This window comes from Mytilus galloprovincialis, chromosome 1 (genome assembly GCF_965363235.1).
Source record: "Mytilus galloprovincialis chromosome 1, xbMytGall1.hap1.1, whole genome shotgun sequence".
NCBI classification, from domain to species: Eukaryota; Metazoa; Mollusca; class Bivalvia; order Mytilida; family Mytilidae; genus Mytilus; species Mytilus galloprovincialis.
In genome coordinates this window covers 118,942,486-118,957,778 of record NC_134838.1, presented here as the reverse complement: position 1 = coordinate 118,957,778, position 15,293 = coordinate 118,942,486, and the positions used below count along the sequence as shown (strand labels likewise).

The following is a 15,293-nucleotide window of genomic DNA, read 5'->3' as shown; positions in this document are numbered from 1 at the left end:
GAGATCGCCTAGCTAGGTGTTCGTGCTGCGTCGTCCTTAATTATCTATGTTGTGGTTCTTGATCGATTTTCGTTTTTTATTTTATTTTTTTTTCTTGGTATTGCTATGTTTAATTAGAGTATGCATTTTGTAAATGTCATTAGATTTTTTCGGCCTCTCCGTTGTTAGCTGAAATAAACGGATAAAAAACAGCCAAAGATTTCAAGTCATCCAACTCAAGTTGGAATAAGGTTGTTTTGTTTACACATTGGTGTCAATATAATAAAATGTATGCGACTGTCATACAAGTGAGAGGTTAAGCTAGCTATAAACCCAAGTTTAATCCACCATTTTTGACATAAGGAATTTCCTGTACCAAGTCAGGATAGGACAGTTATGTTGTAAGGGACTTTCCGATTTGAACTTTCTTAGGATTTCGGTATTTTTGTTATCTTATTTTTTGGTTTTCCATTCGTTTGATGTGTTTGAGTTTTTGATTTTGCCATTTGATAAGGGACTTTCCGTTTTGAATTTTCGTTTGAGTTCGGTATTTTTATTTAAACAAGTTAATTATACACACTGATTTCACTATACGTTACGCACGGTATTCGGTCTATGTTTCATTTGACCATTTCTTGATGCATAAGTATGACAAAAACAAATCAAATCTACGCATTATTGAATAGTAACTTGTCTTGATTTTTCATTTGAATCGAAATTAAATAAAACCTGATTTTAATAAATTTAATGTTATGTCTCATTATATGATTAAACAATGATTTTGTGTTCATAATTTGCCGTATTTGCCGTGTAAGACGTAACAACAAGCGCCAACCATCCAAATATAAACGAAGAAGAAATACTAACTACTGAATGGATTTCGATAAAATATATTTGACTGTTTCCAATTGACTTTCATATTCGAACTGACAAAGATGAACTACATTCACTTTCATTGAAAAATGATTGTTTTCGTAAAGGTGTTTGAAGTAGCACATTAACTGTGTTGTAGTGATGCATGGTTGTATTTGCTTTGTATGGTTCTCGTTCACTACATAAGTGTATGAATTCATTTTAAGAGGAGAGATGATTCCGACAGTAAAGCAAATTCAAAGGATACGTAGGCCAAGTATACAATTTTGTTTACACTGACCACTGTACATCCGAGTAGATTTAGAAAAGGAAAGTTAGGTTGCTCTAGGAAAGTAACCTATATTCAGATGTCGAAGTTAATAAGAAAATAAAAGATTTTAAAGACAATTCTTAAATTCTTTTTTTAGAACTGACATCATCCTCCATGATTGATGTAAAATACAAATTTTGGTATATTCATGTATGTTTAATCACAATATATATGAATATTTCAGAATACAATCTCCTCTTCTTTAGCAAAACATATTTGAAGAACTAATCGGATATTTTCCTATAGAATATTTTCACAAAAGTTATATGTAGGTACAATGTACTTTTTTTAACATATAAGAATATAGGTATGACGAAATTGAAAAAGATATATCCTGCTCTTAGAGACCATTCACAAATGACACGAAATATAACTCAAAAGTCGAGGAGAAACTGACAACGCCGTTGGAAAGACGTCGGAATGACAAATCCGTCCACAAAACACGACATGAATAAAACATATGTATTATATGTCTCTGCCAAAAAAGACTGCCAAAATTCTGGTAGACGTTAAGTGAATATTTTCATTGTTAAACGAGATATTTGATTCAAAATTTTACAAAAAAAAAAACAAACTTCCTTCATAATTTGTTGAACAGCAATATTGAGCGTGAAAAGTAAAGACTTTTTTCCCGAAATGCGTCAGTATGATATATAGACAATCATTATTTTTTGTTAAATGGATTGGACTCTTATCTCATATTGACATTGTAAGTAAAACAAATACAAAGAAATGTATCTTACAACGTTGCACATTTTAATACATCTAATAGCACATTTACATCTGATATTATATACATATATTTATTTAACAATAAATCGCCAAACATAATCATAAACCAACACTTCATTAATCAGATATAATAGATAGACCCATTGGCAGTAAGCAAGGGTTTGGTAGGAACCTTTTTATTGTAAAGCGGAGAAAGAATAAACGATAATTACTGCTCTGCAGCCTGTTATAAACTTTCAATTCTGTCAAGAGACCAACAGTATAGCATACACTATAACATGGAATCAACAATCAAATAGATTGTTTTCTGTGTGGACAAAATACAGGTCATCTAATAAAATTAATATTTGCTCAGTAAATTTAAGGTACTGTCAAACAGCTTTTAAACTTTTAGTATATTTAAGGTAGCACAATACAAAGATTTGTTCACTCCCAATCAGACAACTTTAAACTGATGTAATTCATTTCATCCTTCTTTATATTTTATAAATGAGGTACCAAAAGAAAGAAGAAAGATTAATCTTTCAAATTGTGATAATTTCATTATGACATAATTATTACATAATCAATTGTTATGTAATTAGTTGCTATATTGTGATGTCCACACTTGAATGAATTTAGCGTCTTTGTTCTTCATAGCATTCCAAAATATTTTATAGATTCTTGTACAACACAGCTTGACCTCCAAAACTGTGTCTCAGATTTCCAAAAACATCAATAGAACAAATTTTATACCACTTTGAATTTAGTGATCTCTTATGAATTGATGTTGCAAACTTCATTGAAGATTTATGAGGGAATGAAATACAATAGGAAAAATCTGAGACACAGTTTTGGAGGTCAAACTGTGTTGTGGAAGAATCTATAAAATATTTTGGGATGCTATGAATAACAAAGAAGCTAAATTCATTCAAGTATGGACATCACAATATAGCAACTAATTACATAACAATTAATTATGTAATAATTATATCATAATGAAATTATCACAATTAGAAAGATTAATCATTCTTCTTTCTTTTGGTACCTCATTTTTAAAATTTAAAGAAGGATGAGTGGAATTACATCAGTTTAAAGATGTCTGATTGGGGATGAAAAATCTTTGTATTGTGCTACCTTAAAGGAGAACTAGCTGTCAAATACATGTTCACTGATTTTACTTAAATTCTCATATTTGATTTATAACATATTAAAACGTATATCTAAATTACAATGAGTCTGAAATAAACAGTAAACAAAGCATGTAATCAATAATGTATAATATCAGAATTTCGTGTTTATTTTAGTTCATTAAATATAAATAGATAGCAACCCTTTTTAAAGGTCTTCTTGATTTCATGTTATAGTTTAGAAAAAAAGTAAACTTATGCTTTTACCTATATAAGAATGATTTTTTTGTGGATCAAATCAGTCAACGAAGTGGTTCATCTTTGTTTCACTTTCAATGTTGACAATATTTCCTTATAATTGCTAAACACAACTTACGCATGCGTAACCAATCTCTAGCTAATGGGTTAAATTGAAGGTCACATGAATAAGGCTTTTAAGAGATCGAATTATTCACTTGCAAGTGAATATTTCATTAGCGATATTCATTTGCCTATTTTGACAAAAAATGAACCAAATTGGCTGCTTAAAGCGAATTGTATTTCATTATTTCGTTTTTAATAATGATTGAACAAAACGAAATCATATTCTGTTTTTTTTCATATCTCGTAGCTAGTGCACCTTAATATGAAAATCTGTATCTGTAATAGTAAATCTTAAAAGCATTTGTTTCAGGGCAGATATAGCAGTAAAGACAGGTGGCGATTAGTTTGAAAATCAGGTAAACATCGTGTAATTGTTTGGTTTTGTTTTGTGTCTTTTTTATGTAACCGAGTAAAGCTTTGACACGATTTACACATATTGTTCGATTTGTGTGCAACATGCATGAGAAGATAACAAAATCATGTGGGAGTTACACTCGAATTTCATGTTATTTACTGTTTATATTTATTTGAACAATTTAGTTAGCTCCGGATGCGGGATTTTCTCGCTGTGTTGAAGACCAATTGGTGGCCACAGGCTATATTCTACTCTATGTTCGGGTTGATGTCTCTTTGATACATTGCCGATTTTCATTCTCAATTGTATGGATAATTTATAAAATCTATAAGTCCAAAAATTAGAGAAAGTATCAAGGAAGGGAAGATGTAACACAACATGAGAACAATAACCCAATAGCAAATTATTTTTTTACGATAAAAGTGTTTAATAATTTGCAGGAGAAATTATGTAAGATTGAAGGAAACTGTTTAACAAAACTGAACAAGATGACGCTTGGCCCAACAAGAAAGCTTTATTGATCGAAAAATGGTCTTGGCAGTCAAACCAATTTTTAAAATAAGTATTTTACGCTATCCTATTAAAAACTACAGCCTTCTATCTTAGCGATTTATTGGAAATACTATGATGATTTTTTGTGGTATTCATATACAACTTAAAATGCTAGTGTTACTAATACTCTTATGATTTGAAAAAAAAATACCCATGATTCCGTGGGTACTCGAAAGCCAGAGTTATTGCTGTTTTATAACTTTGTATGGTATCAAACTTTTGTTTTTCTTAACAATGTTTCACCCGTATTTTTTTTTATAATATTTCTTATACTATTATAATTCTTTATATACATGACTATCTTACTTGGTACTAAATGCTCACTTTGGAATATTTTGACATCTATATTTTGTTTTTTATTATTTGTGGCGTTGGGTTGCTGCTGCATTAATACAATCTACTAAATCATATAAACATTTTTATTAATTGTAAATACAAAAGAAAAAAATGAATCCAACTTTAAAGAACATCCTTTTTTATTTATGCTGTTAAACAATTTTTGCTTTGTTTAACGTTTAGGAATTTCATTTATAAGAAACAAGTTGACGCAAGTTCTAAAACGTAATATAGTTTGTATTTATAGCTGATCAAAGGACTGAAGTTGGGGGAAGATTTCTTAAGATCTTCGTTTTCTAAAGTATAGAAACAGCAAGATCATAATAAAAATTACAAATATTTGATTTAAGTTTGATTTTGAATATAACCTCCGTCAATGCAAAATGTATCTATGCACACATTAAAATGACAAAATATTTTTGTTACAGCTTACCTCAAGTCTAAGGTTTCCAACAGGGGGTTCCGCAAATGGCACTCCCAAAAATTGTTCAACTTTATGACCCGGAAGCCGTTCAGATATGAATCCTCTAATGCGTCCATGCTTTGTATCTTTAACAATGGTTTCAGTGTTTGTGTCAATTTTTATATCTAACGATAAAACTTTTGTGCTAATTAAAAAAATATAAAAGTATAAAAACTTTGAAAAAATTACTTCTAGTATATCCATTTTAAATTGTTCTGATAAGTTATATTTTCAAGATATATATACGAATATTCTAGTAATATTCGTCATCTGACATCGTACGTCAGAACATTCACCGTGAAGGTTAACCTAGTTCACGTTTCAAGTTCTCCATATGATGGAAGCTAGTGCTGGACTTGTTGCTGTAAAGTACAATCAGTTCTGATAATTCACACATTGTCAGTTATGTAACGCTTCCAACATAGCTAAACATTTTGCGGCTCTATTTGATATTTGTAACAATGTAATTTATATTTTTTCTTGTATCCAACCACCCTTTGAGAATCTTTTATAAAGCAATCAAGAAGCACAAGAATACATTAGATATGATTCATGGTATTTAATCAAACACCGTACATTACGATCAGAACTAATCAACAACGGTACACCAATAAAGCGACCATTAATTACCCTCTAAGAATGTCACCAGTAGGGCTGTATCTAAGAACAATTGGCCATATTTATGACGACAGTTTGAACTTCTCCATTAAGTCAAATCCAATTCTATAATTTTATTGGTTTTCTAATTGTAACTAGGTAGAAACGATCCATGTTATGATGTTAGGGGGTAACTTTGGTATGTGCTGATAAAAAGAAATATCTTCATCATTTTTATCATAACATACCAACTACAAATTATTGTGTATTACAAGATTAACCAATTAAAGATGTATTGTCAGTTAATTATCCATCAGTGGCGGTGCTAAATGGAGAGAGTGCTGAACTTTATAAATCTGTATGGTCATAATGAAAGATAAAACCTAGACTAGACAGTTGTCTCTAAACAAAAACAAGCACAGCACACATTTTTGCATTTGTTTAAACATACCCGATGATAAGCCACGAAAACAAACTTGATACTTATAATAGCATCCGTCAATAAGATGCAGTTGGTAATTAATATTGACTGTCAGAATATGATAAATGAAGCAGTAATTACGCTTTTATACTTCCAGGTTTTTCAAGTTTGAAGGGTCAGTAATTGCTCTAAATTTCAAATCAATCAGTAGTTTTCAGAGCCAGTTTTCTGATTAAGTTTTCTTAATAGTTTTTTCTCGCTGTTTCCAACATTGAGTCGCGCGAAAGGATAAAAACCACCTTTCACAAGGCATTCACATGCCTATGCGTCTTGTATTTGTATAAAAATTTAATTTTACTCTTATTCATCTACATGTGTTTATGTATAATACTTTATGATACTTACTTGTTGTGACAATTTCATATGAAATGAAGTATTTGATAAACGAATGTGAATTCTAAACAATCTTTCAGTAGTTTTTGAATACAGATATTCCGCTTTCAACAACTGTATTGAAACATTTTCCTCTTTTATCTTTTATAACACTCAAAACTTTAGACTAGATGAAAGGAAAAGCACTAGCTTTGTTTCTGCAAACAATTATCAACGTGCGTATACAACTAATATCTTTTTTAAACCTATGTCATAGGTAGAAACAAATCTCTCTAAGTAGAGCAATAATACTTTGAAAATTTTAAAAATCAACATTATAACATTCAAGTTTTATTTATTGATCCACAACCCAATGGGTTTTACATTTGATGGAGATTATGAGACGTATTGTTACACAACTAAAGAGTGTATATACTAAAATGTCAATACTGCACAGAACATCGGAGAGATAACATCGACAAACGTTCAAAAAAAGATGATGAGCCTAAGAAAAATGACCAATAATAATGACTCTCTTTAGACGTGAAGATATGACGGGTGTGTTTCTACTACAAATGGCACGTGTATATAACGGACATAATAGGTCACACAGATAAGCCATGCTGGCATTGGTAAAGAAAAGAAGAAACTTCAACTTTGCCATTAAGAAATTTGGCCTCCTTTTCTATTTAACATAAATCCCTCAGGCTTTATTTTTACTTGGGTTGAATACTCAAAAATGATTTACGAGATATAACATAACTACTAATTCATTAGGGTTGTTGTAAGCAGCAATCTTATATCAACGAAATCTAGACGGGAAACGCTAGCTCTAGATTATAGTATCTAATGAGATATATAAAGTCAATATACAGCAGTGCTGCTTTTAAAACGTAACAACATGAATATACAAAGTTCACAATAAGAAAATTGTAGTCATCTTTTTAATCGTCAAGTTACATTCTCAAACAACTCCCATTGTCGACTTTTAGAGGTCATCAAGGTTAAAGGGGATCTGGCTGTATCTGTGTTATCTGTTACTAGTAGTTGCAATTGCATATACCTTTATCGGTACTGGCATGAAAATACGGATTTTTTTGTGTTATTAAAATTTGCTGTTACAAAATGTTAGAAATTATTATAAATTAAGGAATGTATCTCCCTCATGCAAAGCTCTGATTCCTTTCACGGATTTGGCTATACTTTTTGAACTTTTTGGATTATAGCTCTTCATCTTTTATATAAGCTTTGGATTTCAAATATTTTGGCCACGAGCATCACTGAAGAGACATGTATTGTCGAAATGCGCATCTGATGCAGGAAAGTTGGTACCGTTAATGTTATTACTACCACTGGGTCGATGCCTCTGCTGGTGGACTGTTAGTCCCCGAGGGTATCACAAGAACTGTAGCCAGTACTTCGGTACTGGCATGAAAATACGGATTTTTTGTGTTAATTAAATTTGCTGTTACAAAATGTTAGAAATTATTATAAATTAAGGAATGTATCTCCCTCACGCAAAGCTCTGATTCCTTTCACGGATTTGGCTATACTTTTTGGACCTTTTGGATTATAGCTCTTCATCTTTTATATAAGTTTGGATTTCAAATAGTTTGGCCACGAGCATCACTGAAGAGACATGTATTGTCGAAATGCGCATCTGATGCAGGAAAATTGGTACCGTTAATGTTATTACTACCACTGGGTCGATGCCTCTGCTGGTGGACTGTTAGTCCCCGAGGGTATCACCAGAACTGTAGCCAGTACTTCGGTACTGGCATGAAAATACGGATTTTTTGTGTTAATTAAATTTGCTGTTACAAAATGTTAGAAATTATTATAAATTAAGGAATGTATCTCCCTCACGCAAAGCTCTGATTCCTTTCACGGATTTGGCTATACTTTTTGGACCTTTTGGAGTATAGCTCTTCATCTTTTATATAAGTTTGGATTTCAAATAGTTTGGCCACGAGCATCACTGAAGAGACATGTATTGTCGAAATGCGCATCTGGTGCAGGAAAATTTGTACCGTTAATGTTATTATAATAGTTAATCTTATTTGTTTATTTTGCCAGATTATCTGCAATTACAATACTAAAACATTTTTATGTTCTCATATTCATTTTTAAATCGTATTTTCATCATTTTGATAACTACATTGAATACATCTGGATTTCACAAGTATTAAACATTATGTCCTACATACGATACTTTAAATATACTATAATACTTCCTGTGTGGATTTTGTTTTTGATAAAGCGTCAGTTACTGAATCACGGACTGGTGGTCAAAGGATAAAATTGAAACTTGACAGTTAAAAAAGACAAAAATGGTGCCTCAATTACATTGGAATTGTTCACTGAACAAGGGACTGATATTTCAATAATGAAGAGAAACGAGTTTAAATTAAAAGAACATAAATGGAATAGTGCCTTCTTATAAAACAAATGTGCCTCTTTTTGGTTCATTTTTATAATTACGAAAAAGAGAAAGAAGATACCAAATTGACCTTTAAAAAACGAATATTAAAAAGCATAATAAAAATAAAACATGCCGGAGAAAAACGACGAAAATACAAACAAGTCTACAAAACACTACAGAGAAAATAAGAATCCAACCCTGAACGATGTGTTTTTAAATTTTAATTCATTTATATGTTTCGGAGTTAAGTGTGGCGTCCATTGTCGCTGGACTTCGCCTCCGGTTGTGGGATTTTTTTTTTTTTTTTTTGGCTGCTTTCAAGACCCATTAGTAGCATTGGCCTCGTTTCAGGTCTTTGTTGGGGTTGTTATCTCTTTGACACATTTTAAAATTTCATAAACATTTGTGTATCATACTTTGCCTCAAAGGAAGCCAATTTCCCTTGAATTTGTTTCACACTATGGCCTTTTAAAAATTCAATCTTTCACAAATCACAATATCATGATATGTTTCCTATTTTTCTTTTTACAATACTAGTATATATAATGAATGTTTTCTTATATAATGGCTTATTTCGAAACAGGTGACATATTCACCAAAACAAAATCATGTTGGAAATAAAACAATGTATCGTTAGTAAACATAGCTTGTAGAATATTTCGGGTCACCATCCACCAGTTATACATTGTAACATATGTGTTTTCATCCTCTTTGCAACTCTTTTTAGTTCTAACAATTTGGTATAGAACAACCCTAAATCGTTGTTTATATTCACAATAATTTTAGAATTAAGGTTTGATTTGTTTTTGGATAACATCATTTTATTATGTTTTGTTACGTACATTGTACTTCGATGCAAGATTTAGCAAAAACATTTAAAATTTCTGATTGATATCAAAATGCATATTATACACATGCAACGTTCAATAGCATTTCCTTTCAAAGAAAATTTGCAAAACTGTTTAACATATACATAAATAAGGGGATGGATTCTTTTATATTCAATTTCCATCACATTTATGTTTTGACCCAGTGAGTGAAAATATTCTAGGAAATTTGACCATATCTCTATTCTAGTTTTATCAATAGTATTCATGTAAAAACTTGATGTTGATTTAACTATCAATATTTACACACAGTGGGCTACTATTATTTATTGATTGAAGCAGATAAACACAAAACAAGCGAAGAACATCGAATATAGCTTTTAAAATATTTTGGAGTTCGATCCACACGTCTTACATTGTTACACATGTCAGTTTTTCTCCTCCCAACTTCTGTATTTTTCGACCTTAAAACATGCCCCCTTTTTTTTCTTTTCTGGCAAATTAATACATATCTTTTACCAAGATTAACACTAAGAAACTTTGAACATAAGTTTGAAACAACTAATTCTAAAGAAGTTTAGCCCCATGAAAATATAAATTATAGATATGGAAAATTGGAATGTTGCATTGCCAGAACTTTTACACCTACATTTCTTGAAAGATTGTTATATTTTACTTTTTTTATCAAATGATATCATTAGGACGCTAGTATTCTTTTTTTTCATGTTCTTAGATTCAATGAGTTTTTCCCCAAGAAGAGTGAATAGAAAATATCTTTAAAGCCACTTCTTCCAAAAAAATACTTGAGAGTACATTAACCTGCTCCTATTCTTCTTTTTTTCGTTCTTTTTTTTTCATATTTCATTTTTAAATATTGTTAGAAGTATCATTTCTTTTATTTCTTTAAGTCTCAAAAATATATTGAACACTTCAAGTACAAAAAGGATTCGCTCTTTTAAGATTGCGATATGAGCGTGTTGAGATGTTTATTTATCTTAAGTACTGATCTATTAGTTCATGATAGTAAATAAATCAATCAATGCATTTGAAGTATCTATCTGTTTCTTTTGGATCATTTTGTTTTTATATCAAAGTATACACGAAATGTAACGTTTATTTTACGACCAACGCGCTATAAATTGGTTCTATTCCGATAAAATGCTTGTAAAGCAAACAAAATATTAAATAACTGAAGGCTCTACATATACCGTAATCATTGCTGCTGACTTCGAAGTGATGGAGGTGTTTTTTATGAACGCGTTTGATATGTTGTCCTGCTATTGCATTCCGATAAGATTATATGTTTCCTACATATTTTGTTAATCGTTTCAATCTAGGGTCAGTATTCTGTAAGACCAAGTTTATTTAATGCTATTGTATTTCTTTCTGGTCTTTTTTATGCTAAACTTTTCTTTAGTGAACCTTCATTCTTTATTTCAAGTCATAATTCCACCATATACGTACTTGGCTCTCCAGTTGATAGCTTTTTTCTGAATTTCAATCATATCTTACCACCTGATCTTTATTTAAAAAAAGGAAATGTGGTATACTTGTCAATGAAATATTTATCCACCAGATATCAAATAACGTAGATGATATTAACTGTATGTTGTCGTCAGGCCTCAACAATAATCAAGACCATTGCCGCATATAAAAACAACAAACAAAAAACATATATGATATATGCTATAACGTTACAAGGGACAATCAATGAATTACAGGCTCCTGACTTAAGACAGACAATAAAACATAGACTACGCTAATTATAATCCCAAACGTCACTACAGGCACGCGAGTAAAGCAACGAGTTAATGTCAATAAACACCGTAACAACTTACAAGGAACCAAAAGAACATCGTCATAAAAAAAGCAGAAAATTAACAAACGGAACAAATATCGTCCCCTTATTCGCCGGTTTTCTAAACACCGACCTTCCTTACATGTAAGAAGGTGAATGTATTTTAATCTAAGGAACTGTCACATCGAAACCCTAAGTTAGAGAAAGAGTAAATGTCTGAAAATGTTTGAAATAACAAGCCGTAAATTTGTTTTTTGTAATCCCGACGAAAGTTCTATACAAGTCGATGGTGTCCATAAATCGAACACAATAGCTGGCAGCACATTTACTACCAGATAAGTGATCTGATAAAAGGTTAAAATCAAAAAGCAAGGTTACCCGTTCTAACTGTTAGTACCATTTTTGTAAACATAATAATTGTTTCTAACGTCTTTACATAAAACTCAATGGGTGTGTAGTGATAAGATATTTAGTCTTTAATACATTTCTTACTAGTTACAATGTACTACCGTCTTTGAGCTAGCTTCCAGTAAATGTGAGTCCTCTCAGTTTGATACTTTGTTTCTCGAGTCTTTTATCTCGTTTATTTTCTTTCTGTACTTTCTGTCGATCTATTGAGTAAAAACTTTTGTTAATTATTTTTAATAGTTTGTTCTCATATTGTGCTGTTACACCACTGTCTCTTCTTAGAGGAGGGTTGTACGCTCGCCTAACATGTTTAACCCCGACACAATCTGTATTTTTAAAATATTGAAGGTATATACAAAAGATTGTTCTAAGAGTTGGTGTTTAATATTTTTTGATAAGGTTCCTTTGCCCCTATGGCCATTGAATGAACCTCCTATACCACCATAGATTTAATTTTAACCGGAAGTTTGCATTTCACTTCTGTATGCAAGAAATCAGTCACATTAACTGTAGGCAAGCAGATGTTGTATTTCTGAATGACGGACAGAAAAGAAAAACCCCAAAAGTTTAAATAAACAAATCGTTACAGTCTAGAGTTACTTAAAAAACGCAATGCTTAAAAGATATCAATGATAAGTGCGAGGTACGTCAACTTTTTAAATTAATTTCAATCAAACTATTTTTTTGAATGTGAAGACTTCCTTGATATCTTTCTAAAGAAATTAGAAAAAAACAACACATTATCTGAGAAAGAAATCTTTTTTTAAGAAATTGTAAAAGTGAATAACTGTAGGCATCGCACATCGCATGAAATAACAAAATGAGCATTGATAGATCAAAACATATGAAAACATAGTTTTAAGTACTCTATCTAGTTGACTTCTGTTCTTTGGTCGGGTTGTTGTCTCTTTGACACAATTCCCATTTCCATTCTGAAATTTATTTAAATTTGAACAGTCCTTGGACCAGGCGATACAATATTTAGACTATGTCTCAGGCTTTACATATGTGCGCAAAAAACATTGATATTTTACAGTTGAACTAAAATAAAAGAGTCTACATTTCAACGTACTAGCTAATAGTCAATGAAAATTAAACTAAAGAACAAAGCTCCGCGATGCTTTCTCTGATATTGCTGACCTGTCAGACACGTGCACCGCAGCATGGATAACATGGAGATATAATGAAATTATAATTGTAAAAACATTTATACAAAAATAAAACATGAAACTAAATCAAGATAGTATATGTTTTATTCAATAAATTTAGACATTTTCACCTGTTATTACCACGGTAAAAAAACGGTTATAAGAAATTTGAATTCCAGAAATAAACATGTAGGCAGGTGGTCATATTCTAATGACAGTTGATTGAAAGTTCTGCAAAAACCTGACTTATCTAATATCATAGTATATTTACCATCAGTGTCAATGTTTCAGAACCATGATAGATAAAATAATTATGTGAAAATAAACATAACATTTTGTAAGACTTGCTCAGTCTGATCTACTATCAAACAGTAGTTTGATTGAATTTTATCTTTTTCTTTTGCACAGTACAGATGCGTAGATTCGGGCATACTGTAAAACATGGTATGGTATGATGGTATGGTATGTGTTATGGTATGATGGTATGGTACGAATACCATCATACCATGGTATGCATGAATGGTACCATGGTATGGTATGATGGTATGGTACAAATTACTATACCATGGTATAAAGCATGGTATGGTTTTTCAAAAGAGGAAATTTTTAAAAGTTAATTTAGGTAATATGAAATATGATTTTTTTTTTAATTTGTTGACATTATGTATCTGTTTTAGTTATGAAAATAATATTTTACAAAATAGATGTAGACAAACCAGATAGACTATCACTTACATGTATAAAGCTGTGAACAGAAAACAAGAGAAAATTCAATTTAAACATCTCAGATAACTATTAAGTTAAGATAAGATAGATATAATGTCCTGTTCTAACACATTGTAAATGGCTGTCAATTATTCTTTGAAATTTTGGGAAGTACTGCATATCTTTAGATTATAATCTAGATAATGTAGTTAAAGTTTTATTGCATAACCTTCTGTCAATGGTCAACTTTTATATTGTTTTGAAATATGACACTTTAAACAGTTGCATATTCTGTTTACATCTATGACCACGAAATTCCACTAAAAATGTGAATAAAAGGTGAATGCATCTCCTGTGTGGATTAGAAAACACCATACTTTCAAATTAAACTGTCACTAATATAATACTATGTTAGTTGATAGATACCACATGTTGTAGAGTGTATTTTGTTTTCTTCATTTATATGTAAAAACAATGTGCATTATGGAAGTTAATACACAATATCAACCAACGAATGATTCTTTTTTTTTTTTATTATGTGTGATTTTATTAAACAACTTTATTTCATTTTTTTTAATACATGCTGAGAGTGACAGCTATTTCTGTGCAGATAGAGATAAGAATAGGTTTCTTTAAAATGGATTTCAAGGTCAATTATAATTGCCATGTGTTGTAAATATTTGAACTTTAATTACATCAACATCTAAAAACGACATTTTTTCGTTTGAGCTTTAATAAAGGGTTATAATAATTTGCTAGACGAAAAAAATCTATTATTTCATCTGATGTTCCATCGAATATTATGAATACTCTGCCATGATAGAATATTATGTAATGCAGAAAGTATTTGATTCATTATTTCGAATATTTTAACACGATTAAGTATATCACAGATTTCCCTTGAAGGGACTGCACCAATTGCCGCAACTATTTATAAATTATTTGTTTATAAATTTTTCCATCAAGTTTAAATGTATTGTTTTCTAAAATGATTCTCAACAAATGTATTAATACATTGACGGCGGAGCTTGATTTGTCAAAACTGTCCTGGGCTCGTTTAACAGGACGTTTGAGGAAGATTTGTAAACATCTTTGTTATATTATACGAAACCAAAAGGCTAATTAGGTTCTAATTTCTCAATAATATTATTGAATGATGTAGTATCCTTTATATGTTAGACTGATTTTGAACTATAAGTATAGGAAAATGATCAACATACTGACCTACAAGGAAGGAGGGGGGGGGGGGGGGCAATACCTTTTTGTGTTAACCTGTTTTTGCCTTTGTGTTTTAACTGTTATTTTAGACAAATTAAATTAAACTGTTAACTGTTTTCAACCCACTGGCTGTTATCTGTTCTGTTAAAATTTGTAATGTTGTTAACTGTTTTTATGAAAATGGGATTCCTGTAATCTGTTACTAGACACTTAAAGTGTTTTTGGACATAATTTGTCTCTGAGAACTGATCTTACATGTACCTGTTGTTTACAAGAATCTTAAGATTCACACTAATCACATTGAA

General features: G+C 30.8%; 1 protein-coding gene across 2 annotated transcripts in view; it reads right to left on the bottom strand.

Moving 5' to 3' along the window:
* LOC143054603 (fatty acyl-CoA hydrolase precursor, medium chain-like) overlaps positions 1–5,695 on the bottom strand; it is a 42,427-nt gene extending 36,732 nt beyond the window's left edge. Inside the window, exon 1 of one of the 2 annotated variants that reach the window (XM_076227617.1) lies at positions 5,043–5,695. In XM_076227617.1, the coding sequence (XP_076083732.1) occupies positions 5,043–5,276 (234 nt within the window). In that variant the 5' untranslated portion in view covers positions 5,277–5,695. The remainder of the gene's footprint in view (positions 1–5,042) is intronic. The other variant, XM_076227625.1, reaches the window with a different exon arrangement.
* Between the last annotated feature and the right edge of the window lie 9,598 nt (positions 5,696–15,293).